Raw genomic sequence first — 12557 nt, 5'->3', positions numbered from 1 at the left:
GTGGTAGGTAATATGGGATTAATGTAGGATTAGTATAAATGGGTGGTTGATGGTTGGCACAGACCCGGTGGGCTGAAGGGCTTGTTTCAATACTGTATCTCTCTATGACTCTATGAATGTCAAGGGGAGATGGTTAGATTCTCTCTTGTTGGAGATGGTCATTGCCTGGCACTTGTGTGGTGCGAATGTTACTTGCCACTTATCAGCCCACACCTGGATATTGTCCAGGTCTTGCTGCATATGGACAAGCGCTGCTTCATTATCTGAGGAGTCGCAAATGGTGCTGAACATTGTGCAAACATCAGCGATTAACCCCGCTTCTGACTGAAGGAAGGTCATTGATGAAGCAGCTGAAGATGGTTGGGCCTAGGACACTACCCTGAGGAATTCCTGCAGTGATGTCCTGGAGCTGAGATGATTGACCTCCAACAACCACAACCATCTTCCTTTGCGTTAGGTATGACTCCAACCAGCGGAGAGTTTTCCCCCTGATTCCCATTGACTCCAGTTTTGCTAGGGCTTCTTGATGCCATACTCGGTCAAATGCTGCCTTGATGACAAGGGCAGTCACTCTCACCTCACCTCTTGAGTTCTGCTCTTTTGTGCATGAGAATGTATTCCTTGCACTGTCTCAACATTAATCCTTTCAGACCCGTATACTAAACAGGAGATTGTGTAATGAGTCTCGACTTTAACACTGCGAGGACGTAGAGAAGGGGAAGAGTTTGTAGAATGGAGGAACAAAAGATAAAAATTCAGAGAAGGACAGGCCATAATACTAATAATAAAGCAGGGAGAAAGGTTGTGACAGAGAAAGTGTGCAAAGGTGACAAAGATTGTTCTCAGAGGATAATGCAGATTGTGTGGGTGAAGGCAACTCTGAAAACAACTTAATTGAATGGCAATTTGCAAATTCATTTTTAACATTGATGAAGTCTCACATTTTTCTTAAGTAGATTATGAAGGGAGTACTTCATGGTGTAATCCCCATTCACTGTGACCAGCTGAGACAAGGGCACCTCCAGCAGTGCAGTCACATGGGCACTCATTATTTACAAAATTATAATTAGCTACATGTAGCTTTTGGCTAAGTTACTGGGCAACACTGTCCTATCAGTCTATATCGATGCAGTATCTAAAGAGTCACTTGAGCTCTCACAGTGCTTCTCTGAGTGCCAGCGTCACTTCACTAAAATATAGGGAGGGGGTTATACATATTTACCTTTATGCAATAAACCCTGCCAAACAGCTGCCGATACTCACCAACATTTTTGCGACACAGTTTTGCTCCCCGGCGTAACAGAAGTCTCCAGAAACGTTGGTCTCAAACCAGATGTGCTCACCATAAAGCGCGTTCTCCTAAGAAATGTAACACCACAGGAAACAGATTAGTTCAGCAACTGATTAAGACAATCACCAAATACCTCTGTACGCTTTGTAATGTGTGTTCGGTGATGCCAGTGCTGGGAGGGGAGGGGCAGTCACGCCTGTTAAGTTTCTCTCAGTGGCCTTGAGTTCTGGAAGAGAAAGGTCTGCCACAGTTGACGTTCCCTATCACCACCTGGCATGCACGTGTGGGCATTGGGGGAAGGACTGGATTAAGCCCAACTAGGCTCCCCAATAAAAACAAGAAATGCTGGAACCACTCAGCAGGTCTGGCAGCATCTGTGGAAAGAGAAGCAGAGTTAACGTTTCGGGTCAGTGACCCTTCATCAGGCTCCCCAATACGCCTGAGCCAAATTGCCTGCAGCCACTCACAGTTCAATGACACACTGGGCAGCAATCAGGGAGTCAGCTTCTTTCAGGATTTATTTTTGTGAGGTTAAAACTCCCACTCTCCTTTCCTTGGTCTCCCAGTGCCACAGACTATCTGCAGAAGAGGGTGGGTGGGCTGTCTGCTCCCAGTTCTCTGCCAATGCTGCTCTGAAACGGGGCACTAAACGCAGGGCTCCACATGACCCAGACTATTAATGTTCATACAGTAAAACAGTCACTCCCGGAAAACACATCCGTGTATAAAATTGGCACTTATTGACAGCCTCAAATAACACACATTATACTAGATACAAGCTGCACCTTGAAAGCAAAACTCTCACTAATTATAAACTATGGACACCTTTCAAAGTACCAATTTGGGCTGCAACTGAAGCCACCAGGCATACAGACAGAGCAAGGCGGCGATGGGTGAAAAAGAAAAATCAGGTTTTGTGTAATGGAGATTTTTTTTTTAAACCCAATAGTGGCACAGAAACTGCACCATCTCTAGGATTTAATGCTTACACAGCTCTATCCCAGAGTTATAAGGGTTTCTCTAGCAGTATGGGGTGGCAGTGGGGGTGGGTCAGCCATCAGAGGGGGGCTGTTCATTATTCATCTGTTCCTCAATGGAAAAGGGCCCAAGGACAACAATGAACTGGCAAACCCAACGAACAGATAATAAAACTGATCTCCCACACTGCTGGCAGAGCTCCAGAATTCAGCATGATCTCAGGTGAGAGAAAAAATGGAACGCTACAGGAGATATACAGTCAATCAGGGTATTTGGCTCATCCATTTTACCATACATCAAATGACCATTTTGAAACTATGCACCTGCACTCAGGTGTCCCTAATTTACAGGTTAGGAACATAGTAACAGAAGTAGGCCATTTAGCCCCTCAAGCCTGTTCTGCCATTTAATGAGATCATGGCTGATTTGTGACCTAACTCCATATACCCACCTTTGCTCCATATCCCCTAATAACTTTGGCAAACAAAAGTGATCTAGCATCAATTGCCATTTGCAGAAGAATTTCCAAATTTCCATCGTCATTTTTTTATACAGGCCTTTCCTAATTTCACTCCGAAAAGATCTGGCTCTAATTTTTAGACGATTGCCCCCTAGTCCTCGACACCCCAACTAGTGGAAATAGTTTCTCCCTATCTACCGTATCTATTTCCCTTAATATCTTGAAAACTTGGATCAAATCGCCTCTTAACCTTCTAAATTTCAGGGAATACAACCCTAATTTGTGTAATATCTCCTCATAATTCAATCCTTGGAGTCCAGGTATCATTCTGATAAATCTATGCTGCACTCTCTCCAAGGCCAAGATTATTTTTTATTCATTCATGCGTTTGGGCGTCGCTGGCGAGGCCAGCATTTATTGCTCATCCCTAACTGCCCTTGAGGAGATGGTGGTGAGCTGCCTTCCTGAACCGCTGCAGTCCATGTGGGGTAGGTATACCCACAGTGCTGTTAGGAAGGGAGTTCCAGGATTTTGACCCAGCGACAGTGAAGGAACAGTGATATGGTTCCAAGTCAGGATGATGTGTGACTTGGAAGGGAACTTGCAGGTGGTGGTGGTCCCATGCAGCTGCTGCCCTTGTCCTTCTAGGTGATAGAGGTCACGGGTTTGGAAGGTGCTGTTGAAGGAGCCTTGGTCATAGATAGTCATAGAGAGATACAGCAGTGAAACAGGCCCTTAGGCCCACCGAGTCTGTGCCGACCAACAACCACCCATTTATACTAATCCTACATTAATCCCATATTCCCTACCACAGTGAGTTGCTGCAGTGCAGCTTGTAGATGGTACACACTGCTGCCAATGTGCATCAGTGGTGGAGGGAGTAAATGTTGAAGGTTGTGCATGGTGTGCCAATCAAGTGGGCTTTTTTGTTCTGGATGGTGTCGAGCTTCTTGAGTGTTGTTGGAGCTGCACCCATCCAGGCAAGTGGAGAGTATTCCATCACACTCCTGACTTGTGCCTTGTAGATGGTGGACAGGCATTGAGGAGTCAGAAAGTGAGTTACTTGCTGCAGAATTCCCAGCCTCTGACCTGCTCTTGTAGCCACACTATTTATGTGGCTGTTTCAGTTCAGTTTCTGGTCAATGGTAACCCCCAGAATGTTAATAGTGGGAAATTCAGCAATGGCAATGCCATTGAATGTCAAGGGGAGATGGTTAGATTCCGAAGAAGGGTCACTGACCCGAAACGTTAACTCTGCTTCTCTTTCCACAGATGCTGCCAGACCTGCTGAGTGATTCCAGCATTTCTTGTTTTTATTTCAGATTTCCAGCATCCGCAGTATTTTGCTTTTATATTATTATGGTTAGAGTCTCTCCTGTTTGAGATTGTCATTGCCTGGCACTTGTGTGGCGCTAATGTTACTTGCCACGTATCAGCCCAAGCCTGGATATTGTCCAGGTCTTGCTGCATATGGACATGGGCTGCTTCAGTATCTGAGGAGTCATGAATGGCGCTGAACATTGTGTAATCATCAGCAAACATCCCATTTCTGACCTTATGTTGGAGGGAAGGTCTTGATGAAGCAACTGAAGATGGTGGGGCCTAGGACACTACCCTGTGGAACTCCTGCAGTGATGTCCTGGGACTGAGATGATTGACCTCCAACAACCACAACTATCTTCCTTCGTGCTAGGTAGTCAACCAGCAGAGACTTTTACCTCTGATTCCCATTGACTCCAGTTTTGCTAGGGCTCCTTGATGCCAAACATGGTCAAATGCTGCCTTGATGTCAAGGGCAGTCACTCTCATCTCACTTCTGGAGTTCAGCACTTTTGTCTATGTTTGAATCAAGGCTGTAATAAGGTCAGGAGCTGAGTGGACCTGGCGGAACCCAAACTGAGTATCACTGAGCAGGTTATTGCTAAGCAAGTGTTGCTTGATAGCACTGTCGATGACACCTTCCATCACTTTGCTGATGTTTGAGAGTAGACTGATGGGGCGCTAATTGTCCGGGTTGCATTTTCCTGCTTTTTGTGTACAGGACATACTTGACAATTTTCCACATTGCCAGCTAGATACCAGTGTTGTAGCTGTACTGGAACAGCTTGGCTAGGGGTGTGGCTAGTTCTGGAGCCCAAGTCTTCAGTGCTGGAACCACTGTCTTTTTTACTGTATATAAATGGCTTAGACCTTGGAATACAGAGTAGAATCTCAAAATTTTCTGATGATACCAAACTTGGAGGTGTGGCAAACAGCGAGGGTGATATGAATCGCCTGCAGCAGGACATAGATAGGCTACAGAATGGGCAGACTGGTGGCAGATGGAATTTATTACTGACAAGTGTGAGGTGATGCATTTTGTCAGAAGAAATAGGGAGAGGCAATATATACCTAATGGCACAGTTCTAAAGAGCGTGCATAAACAGAGGGACCTGGGGGTGCATGTGCATCAATTTATGATGGTGGTAGGAGATAATCAGAGACTGGTTAGTAAAGTGTAAGTGATCTTGGGCTTCATAAATAGAGGCATCGAATAGAAAAGCAGGGAAATTATGCTGAATCTTTCTAAAGCTCTGGTTAGACTCCAACTGGAGCACTGCATCTCGTTCTGGTCATCACACTTCAATAAAATGTGAGGGTCCTTGAAAGGGCGCAGAGGAGATTTGCCAGAATGATTCCAGTGGTGGGGAATTTTAGTTACAAGGTTAGGTAGGAAAAAACTGGGGTTGTTCTCTTTCGAACAAAGGAATGACAAGCTTAGATAAGTTAGCCAAGGAACAACTGTTCCCATTAACTAATGGTACAAGGACTCGGGGACACACAATGACTGTTTTGGGCAAGAGATAGAGGGGGAATATGAAGAAGAACTTTTTTACACAGTGGGATGTAATGACCTGGAACTCACTGCCCACGAGGGTGATGGAAGTGGAGACAATCACTGTCTTAAAAAAAATTGGATGGCCACTTGAAGGAAATAGACTTGCAGGGCTACAGGGATCAAGCAGGGAAGTGGGACTGACTGAGTAGTTCCGTGGAGAGCAGGCATGGACCCGATGGGCCGAATGGCCTCCTCCTGTGCCGTAAATGACTCTGAATGACTCTAAGGCGTTCCCTCACTCCATTCTTAACTATAGACTCTGGTAATTTCCCGACAACAGATGTTGGACTAACTGCTCTATAATTCCTTGGTCTCCCTCTCTCACCTTTCTAAAATAGTGTGGGGACATGCACAATTTTCCAATCTAAAAGAAATGGTTCCCAAATTGAGAGAACTTCGGGCGGTTATAATTAGGACATCTGATATGTTCTCACCTACTTCCTTTAAAACCCTGGGAGGAAACCATTTGGTCCTGGGGGTTTGTCACTCTTCACTGCCATTATTTTCTTCCTTACTGTTATTTTGTTTTATGTTAGTTTTGTTGCATCCCTCACCCTGATTCAATATTAGTTTCATTGGGATATCCAGGATTTTGACCACTTCCTCCACTGTAAATACAGATGCAAAGTCATTATTCAACATGCCCACCATTTCCTTGTTTTCATTGACAATGGCACCATTGACAGTTTTCAAGGTGCTTACATTGCTCATTCCCCAAATAAAACTGTAAAAATATTCCTTGCAACTATCTTTTCATCCTTTTTTTAGCTCTTACTATCTGTTTTGTCACTGTATTTTGGGAGAGTTTGTTTACCCCCCACACCTAATGTAGCAGGAAATCCCAGCCGGTTTAAACAATAACTCTACGTTAATGAAACATTCCTCACATGAAAGAACATCCCTTACAGGAGACACGATGATGATGCTGGGAGCAGAGAATGAGCTTCAGGGGCAAGGAGAGGCTGAAGGTACAGTCGAACATATGAGTTGATTTTGAAAGCACAGAGACAGGCAGGAAGGAGAAAGGCGTCGGAGACAATTCCACAAGGCAGGACAAGAGACAAAAGATCAGCATCCGATGATGGGAATGGAGGGGGCAGGGAAAGAGCGGCAACCTGGAGAAGACCGCTCAAACAGAGTCGACTGAGGTCTTTAAGATTGTTTAGAATGGGAGGAGGTTTGGTAGAGTGGGATTGTTTACAATGTCCCTCTGCTCCCCCCGTTCTCTCTCTGCCCCCTGTTCTCTCCCTCTCTCTGCCCCCCAATCTCTCTATCTGCGCCCCCTCTCTCTCTCTGCCCCTCTCTCCCCCCGCCTCTCTTTCTCTCTGTCCCCGATCTCTGTCTCTGCCCCTCTCTCTCTCTGCCCCTTTCCCTCTCATGCTCTCTGTCTGCCCCCCTCTCTCACTCTCTATCTGCCCCCTCCCACTCTCTCTGCCCCCTGCCCTCTATCTCTCTCTGCCCCTTCCCCCCCCCACTCGCTCTCTCTCTGCCCCTCCCACTCTCTTTCTGCCCCCCGCCCCCTCCCTCTCACTCACTCTCTGGCCCTCCCCTCTCTCTCTCTTTGCCCCCCTCTCTCACTCTCTCTCAGCCCCCTCCCTCTCATTGTCTGTCTGCCCCCCCTCTCTGCCCCCTCACTCTCTGCCCCCTGCCCTCTATCTCTCTGTGCCCCTTTCCCCCCACCCCACTTGCTCTCTCACTCTGCCCCCTCCCTCTCGTTGTCTCTGTCTGCCCCCTTTCGCTTTCTCTCTGCCCCATCTCTCTCTGCCCCCGCTCTCTCTGTCTGCCCCCGCTTTCTCTCTCTCTGCACCCCCCCCCCCCCCCATCGCCAGGGAAAATATCCTTCCTGCATTAACCTTGTCGAGCTTCAATGAGATTACCTTTCATTCTTCTAAACTTTAGAGAATGTAGGCCTCTATCTCTCCTCATAGGGCAATCCCACCATCCCAGGAATCAGTCTGGTGAACCTTCACTGCACTCCCTCTGTGGCAAGTATATCCTTCCTTAGGTATGGAGACCAAAAGTTTTTTTTGAAACTATAACCTTGAGTCAGAGGTGACATTGCTACCAACTGAGCCACAGCCAATATACAAAAGGGAAAAGCATGCTATACTTCACATCTGTTACCACCCTTGTTCTTTGACCCTGACTCCAGGTACCGTTTTGTTCCAAGCCACCATTAGTAACTCAGAATGTAGACAACGGGTAATAGAAACCTTCAGCTCTGCTGTCCTGACACTAATACCTGTCACTATTGGATCATTGAAACCACAGTTCTACACTGCAGTCTTAGCCAAAAACCATCAGCCCTTCTTAAGAAAGATGAATACTTGAAATAGCTAGTTTGAATATGACACTTGTTACGAAAGTGCCTCTGTGTTTTATGAAATATATTTTTTGAGGATTCATTTTTGAAAGATAAAAGAATGTTAAACTTTGGGGTTTTCAAAGGGGGTTGTGTAAAGGCCACTTGACTTTGAGAAACAGTCCCTGGAAATGCTTTTTAAAAGAGGCACAGAGAGGTCTTGTGAGAAAATCAAGCCTTTCCGGGAAACCACTTGACTTCCAGCAACAACAACAAGCCTTTCTAGGAAACTACCTGGCTTCCAGCTCAAAAAACAACAGAGAACTTTGGACATCTGGAGAAGTTGTTTACAAAGAAGTGACAGGTCAATATTGATGAAGGTCAAAAAGTTCACCTGTATAAAAAGGGAGAGAACTTCCAAGGAGAGAAGAGAATTCCCAAGGAAGGAGAGAAGACCACAACCCAGCTCAGCTTTCCAGCACCTCTCTAAAAGTTCACTATGTCAACTGCTCTCGTCTCCTGTCTTTGAAGAAAAGCCTGCCAAAGTAAATCTCAATGCCACCTGAAAAGAACTGTTCGAAAAGATCCCAGTAACCCATCTATGTGAACTCAGAGGCCAGACTGTATGCCAGTTTTGGAACACAGTATATCTCATCTACTGTTTCTTCAAGAATGAGCAAGTATTCAGCCCAAGTGTTTTTTTTGACTGTAATAGAGCTCTAAAAACAAAAATCCCTTTACTTTTCCGGTTAACCGGTATATGTGTGTATGTGAATGAGTGAGTGTGAGGGGCTAAAGTAAAAAGGGAACTGTAATATTTCAAGCTGTGTGTTTATGCTTTACTTCATTACTGGTTAAGATTTATTTTATAATAAACTGATAATTTTGTTGTTTATTAAAGAAACCTGGTTGGTGTGTATTATTCTGGGATAAAAAGCTTGTTTATGATTAACCATATCGGTAAGTAGGAAAAAATTTAAATATATGTTGTGACCTGTGGAGAAGTGGACCTAGAATAAACAGTGCACTCCTCCCATCTCGGTCGTACATACGGAAGAAAAAAATTTGCTTTTCAAATTTAAAAAAAACTTCCCCTTCTTTCTCAGAGGAGGAAACACTAACCTCAAGCTGATGCAGCCCCCAGAACAGCATTTGAGACATGGCTTCCTGCTGGCCTCTGATTTATAAAGATAAATCTAAAAATAGACTCTAAATAACAAAATAATGCATTTGCACCATCCGATTCAGGCAAACGCACATCATCTATTCTGAGAATCCTGTGACCAGATTACGACAATGTCCAGAGGAGCAGTATTACCCCCTCAAACATGCAATGAAGCTTGAACTTATTTTCTCATGCCCAGTTCAAACCTAGTGTTGCTATTGGGTTAACATTTAAAGGCTCTTCATTTCACCAGAAGCTAGTATTGTGAGACTGACATCCCAGAGTGAATATGTTCAGTGTAATGGGTATCTGAATTATGAAATACCAAATAATAGAAGTGAATGGTACAGTGACACTGTTTACAATAGGAGAGAGTTTAGTACAGTGGGATTGCTTACAATGGCAAAGGATTTGGTACAGTGGGATTGTTCACAATGGGAGGGGTTTAGCACAGTGGGGTTTTTTTTTATTCGTTCACGGGATGTGAGTGTCACTAGCTAGGCCAGCTTTTATTGCCCATCCCCAATTGCCCTTGAAAAGGTGGCGGTGAGCTGCCTTCTTGAACGACTGCAATCCTTGTGGTGTAGGTACATCCACAGTCCTGTTAGGAAGTTCCAGGATCTTGACTCAGCGACAATGAAGGAACGGCAATATACTTCCAAGTCAGGATGGTGTGTGGCTTGCAGGGGAACTTGCAGGTGGTGGCGTTCCCATTCATCTGCTGCCCTTGTCCTTCTAGGCGGTAGAGGTCACGGGTTTGGAAGGTGCTGTCGAAGGAGCCTTGATGTGTTGCTGCAGTGCATCTTGTAGATGCTGCCACTGTGTGCCGGTGGTGGAGGGAGTGAATGCTGAAGGTGGTGCATGGGATACCAATCAAGCGGGCTGCTTTGTCCTGGATAGTGTTGAGCTTCTTGAGTGTTGTTGGAGCTGCACCCATCCAGGCAGGTGGAGAGTATTCCATCACACTCCTGACTTGTGCCTTGTAGATGGTGGACAGGCTTTGGGGAGTCAGGAAGTGAGTTATTCACCTCAGAATTCCCAGCCTCTGACCTGCTCTTGTAGCCACACTATTTACGTGTCTGGTCCAGTTCAAATTCTGGTCAATGGTAATCCTCAGGGTAGTGTCCTAGGCCCAACCATCTTCAGCTGCTGTTGATAGTGGGGAATTCAGTGATGGTAATGCCATTGAATATCAAGTGGAGATGGTTAGATTCTCTCTTGTTGGAGATGGTCATTGCCTGGCACTTGCGTGGCACGAATGTTACTTGCCACTTATCAGTTCAAGCCTGGACATTGTCCAGGTCTTGCTGCATCTGGACACAGGTTGCTTCAGTATCTGAGTAGTCGGGAATGTTAATGAACATTGTGCAATCATCAGCGAACATCCCCACTTCTGACCTTATGATTGAAAAAAGGTCATTGATGAAGCAGCTGAAGATGGTTGGGCCTAGGACACTACCCTGAGGAACTCCTGCAGTGATGTCCTGGAGCTCAGATGTTTGACCTCCAACAACCACAGCCATCTTCCTTTGCGCTAGGTATGACTCCAACCAGCAGAGAGTTTTCTCCCTGATTCCCATTGACTGCAGTTTTGCTAGGGCTCCTTGATGCCATACTCTGCCAAATGCTGCCTTGATGTCAAGGGCAGTCACTCTCACCTCACCTTTTGAGTTCAGCTCCATGTTTCAACAAAGGCTGTAATGAGGTCAGGAGCTGAGTGGCCCTGGCAGAACCCAAACTAAGCGTAACTGAGCAGGTTATTGCTGAGCAAGTAACACTTGATAGCGACTGTCGACCACCCCTTCCAGCATTTTACTGATGATCAAGAATAGACTGATGTCCTGGGACTGAGACGATTGGATTGGTTGGATTTGTCCTGCTTTTTGTGTACATGACATACCTGAGAAATTTTCCACATTGCCAGGTAGATGCCAGTGTTTACAATTGGAGGGGGTTTAAAGTGGGATTGTTTACAATGGGAAGGGGTTTAAAGTGAGATTGTTTACAATGGGAGGGGTTTGGGACAGTGGGATTGTTTACAATTGTAGGGGGTTTAAAGTGGGATTGTTTACAATTAGAGGGGGTTTAAAGTGGGATTGTTTACAATGGGAGGGGGTTTGGTAAAGTGGGATTGTTTACAATGGGAGGGGGTTTAAAGTGGGATTGTTTACAATGGGAGGGGGTTTAAAGTGGGATTGTTTACAATGGGAGGGGGTTTGGTAAAGTGGGATTGTTTACAATGGGAGGGGGTTTAAAGTGGGATTGTTTACAATGGGAGGGGGTTTAAAGTGGGACTGTTTACAATGGGAGTGAATTTTGGTTGGTTGGATTGAGGATGTACTCACCGTCCAATCTACTGTACTGCGTACTTCACGATCTGAATCCTGCCGCAGGGCCACGCTCGGGTTTGGTTGAGCCACTAGGTGCTGAAGTCCAGACTTAGCGATAGCTTTTCTGAAATAAACCAGAGAACAGTGTTTTTGCCTGGTCTAAATATTTCATCTACTTAAGCAATGTATACCCTCTTATAGAAAGCAGCACTGAAACATTACAGCTCCTTTCCACACTTTCTCATATTTGATGGCTGTACGTGCAACACAGTTTAACTCACCAATTATTTCTCACAATCCTTGAATCAGACATTGTTCACTGGAACACAATGATTTTCCATAATCTCAGATTTTAACAGACACAACGGAGGTCATTTTAACCTAACTCGCCAGGTGGGAAATGAATAGGATAGAGTGAAACATTGGTTTTAGAGCCTTCCCAAAGACTGCCTTCAACTGAGAGGAAAATTAAGGTCATAAAACCAACTTTGCACCCAATCCCAATAGTTTTCCGATGGGTGGATTAGGTTAAAATTACTCCCAACATGTGACTGTATCACCAATAGAGAGACACCCCAAGATACACACCAACATCCAGATGTCAGCCAAAAAAGCCAAAATGCTGAATACACTCTCATGCTCTTCATTCCCATTTCCACAGAATCGTTACAGTACAAAAGGAGGCCATTCGGCCCATCATGACTGCACTGCCTTTCTGAAAGAGCAATTCCCTCAGTTCCATTCCCCTGCCTTCTCTCCATAACCTTGTACGTTCTTCATTTTCATATAACTGTCTAATTCCCTTTTGAATGCTTCAATTGAACCTGCCTCCACCACGTTCTCAGGCAGCGCAGTCCAGACCTTAACCACTTGCTGCATGAAAAAGTTTTTCCTCATGTCACTTTTGCTTTTACCAAATACTTTAAATCTGTGCCCTCTCGTTCTCGATCCTTTCACAAGTGGGGACAGTTTCTCCCCATCTACTCTGTCCAGACCCCTCACAATTTTGAATACCTCTATCAAATCCCCTCTCGGCCTTCTCTTCTCCAAGGAAAACAGTCCTAACTTCTCCAATCTATCTTCATAACTGAAATTCCTCATCCTTGGACGTGCTCCTGCCGCTTAAGTAAATTACAAGATCATTAGAAAATCA

At 45.2% G+C, this 12557-nt stretch overlaps 1 protein-coding gene across 7 annotated transcripts in view; it reads right to left on the bottom strand.

Annotated features, from left to right (window-relative positions):
• dgkza (diacylglycerol kinase, zeta a) overlaps window positions 1-12557 on the bottom strand; it is a 656642-nt gene that overhangs the window by 296582 nt on the left and 347503 nt on the right. For all 7 annotated transcript variants that reach the window (XM_068045966.1, XM_068045967.1, XM_068045963.1 and 4 more), the window contains 2 exons: window positions 11420-11528; window positions 1264-1359 (listed from right to left, as the gene is read on the bottom strand). In XM_068045966.1, coding sequence (XP_067902067.1) covers window positions 1264-1359; window positions 11420-11528 — 205 coding nt within the window. The remainder of the gene's footprint in view (window positions 1-1263; window positions 1360-11419; window positions 11529-12557) is intronic.

This window comes from Heterodontus francisci, chromosome 14 (genome assembly GCF_036365525.1).
Source record: "Heterodontus francisci isolate sHetFra1 chromosome 14, sHetFra1.hap1, whole genome shotgun sequence".
Taxonomy (NCBI): domain Eukaryota; kingdom Metazoa; phylum Chordata; class Chondrichthyes; order Heterodontiformes; family Heterodontidae; genus Heterodontus; species Heterodontus francisci.
The sequence above is the reverse complement of the archived record's forward strand: the minus strand, read 5'-3'. Positions and strand labels throughout refer to the sequence as shown.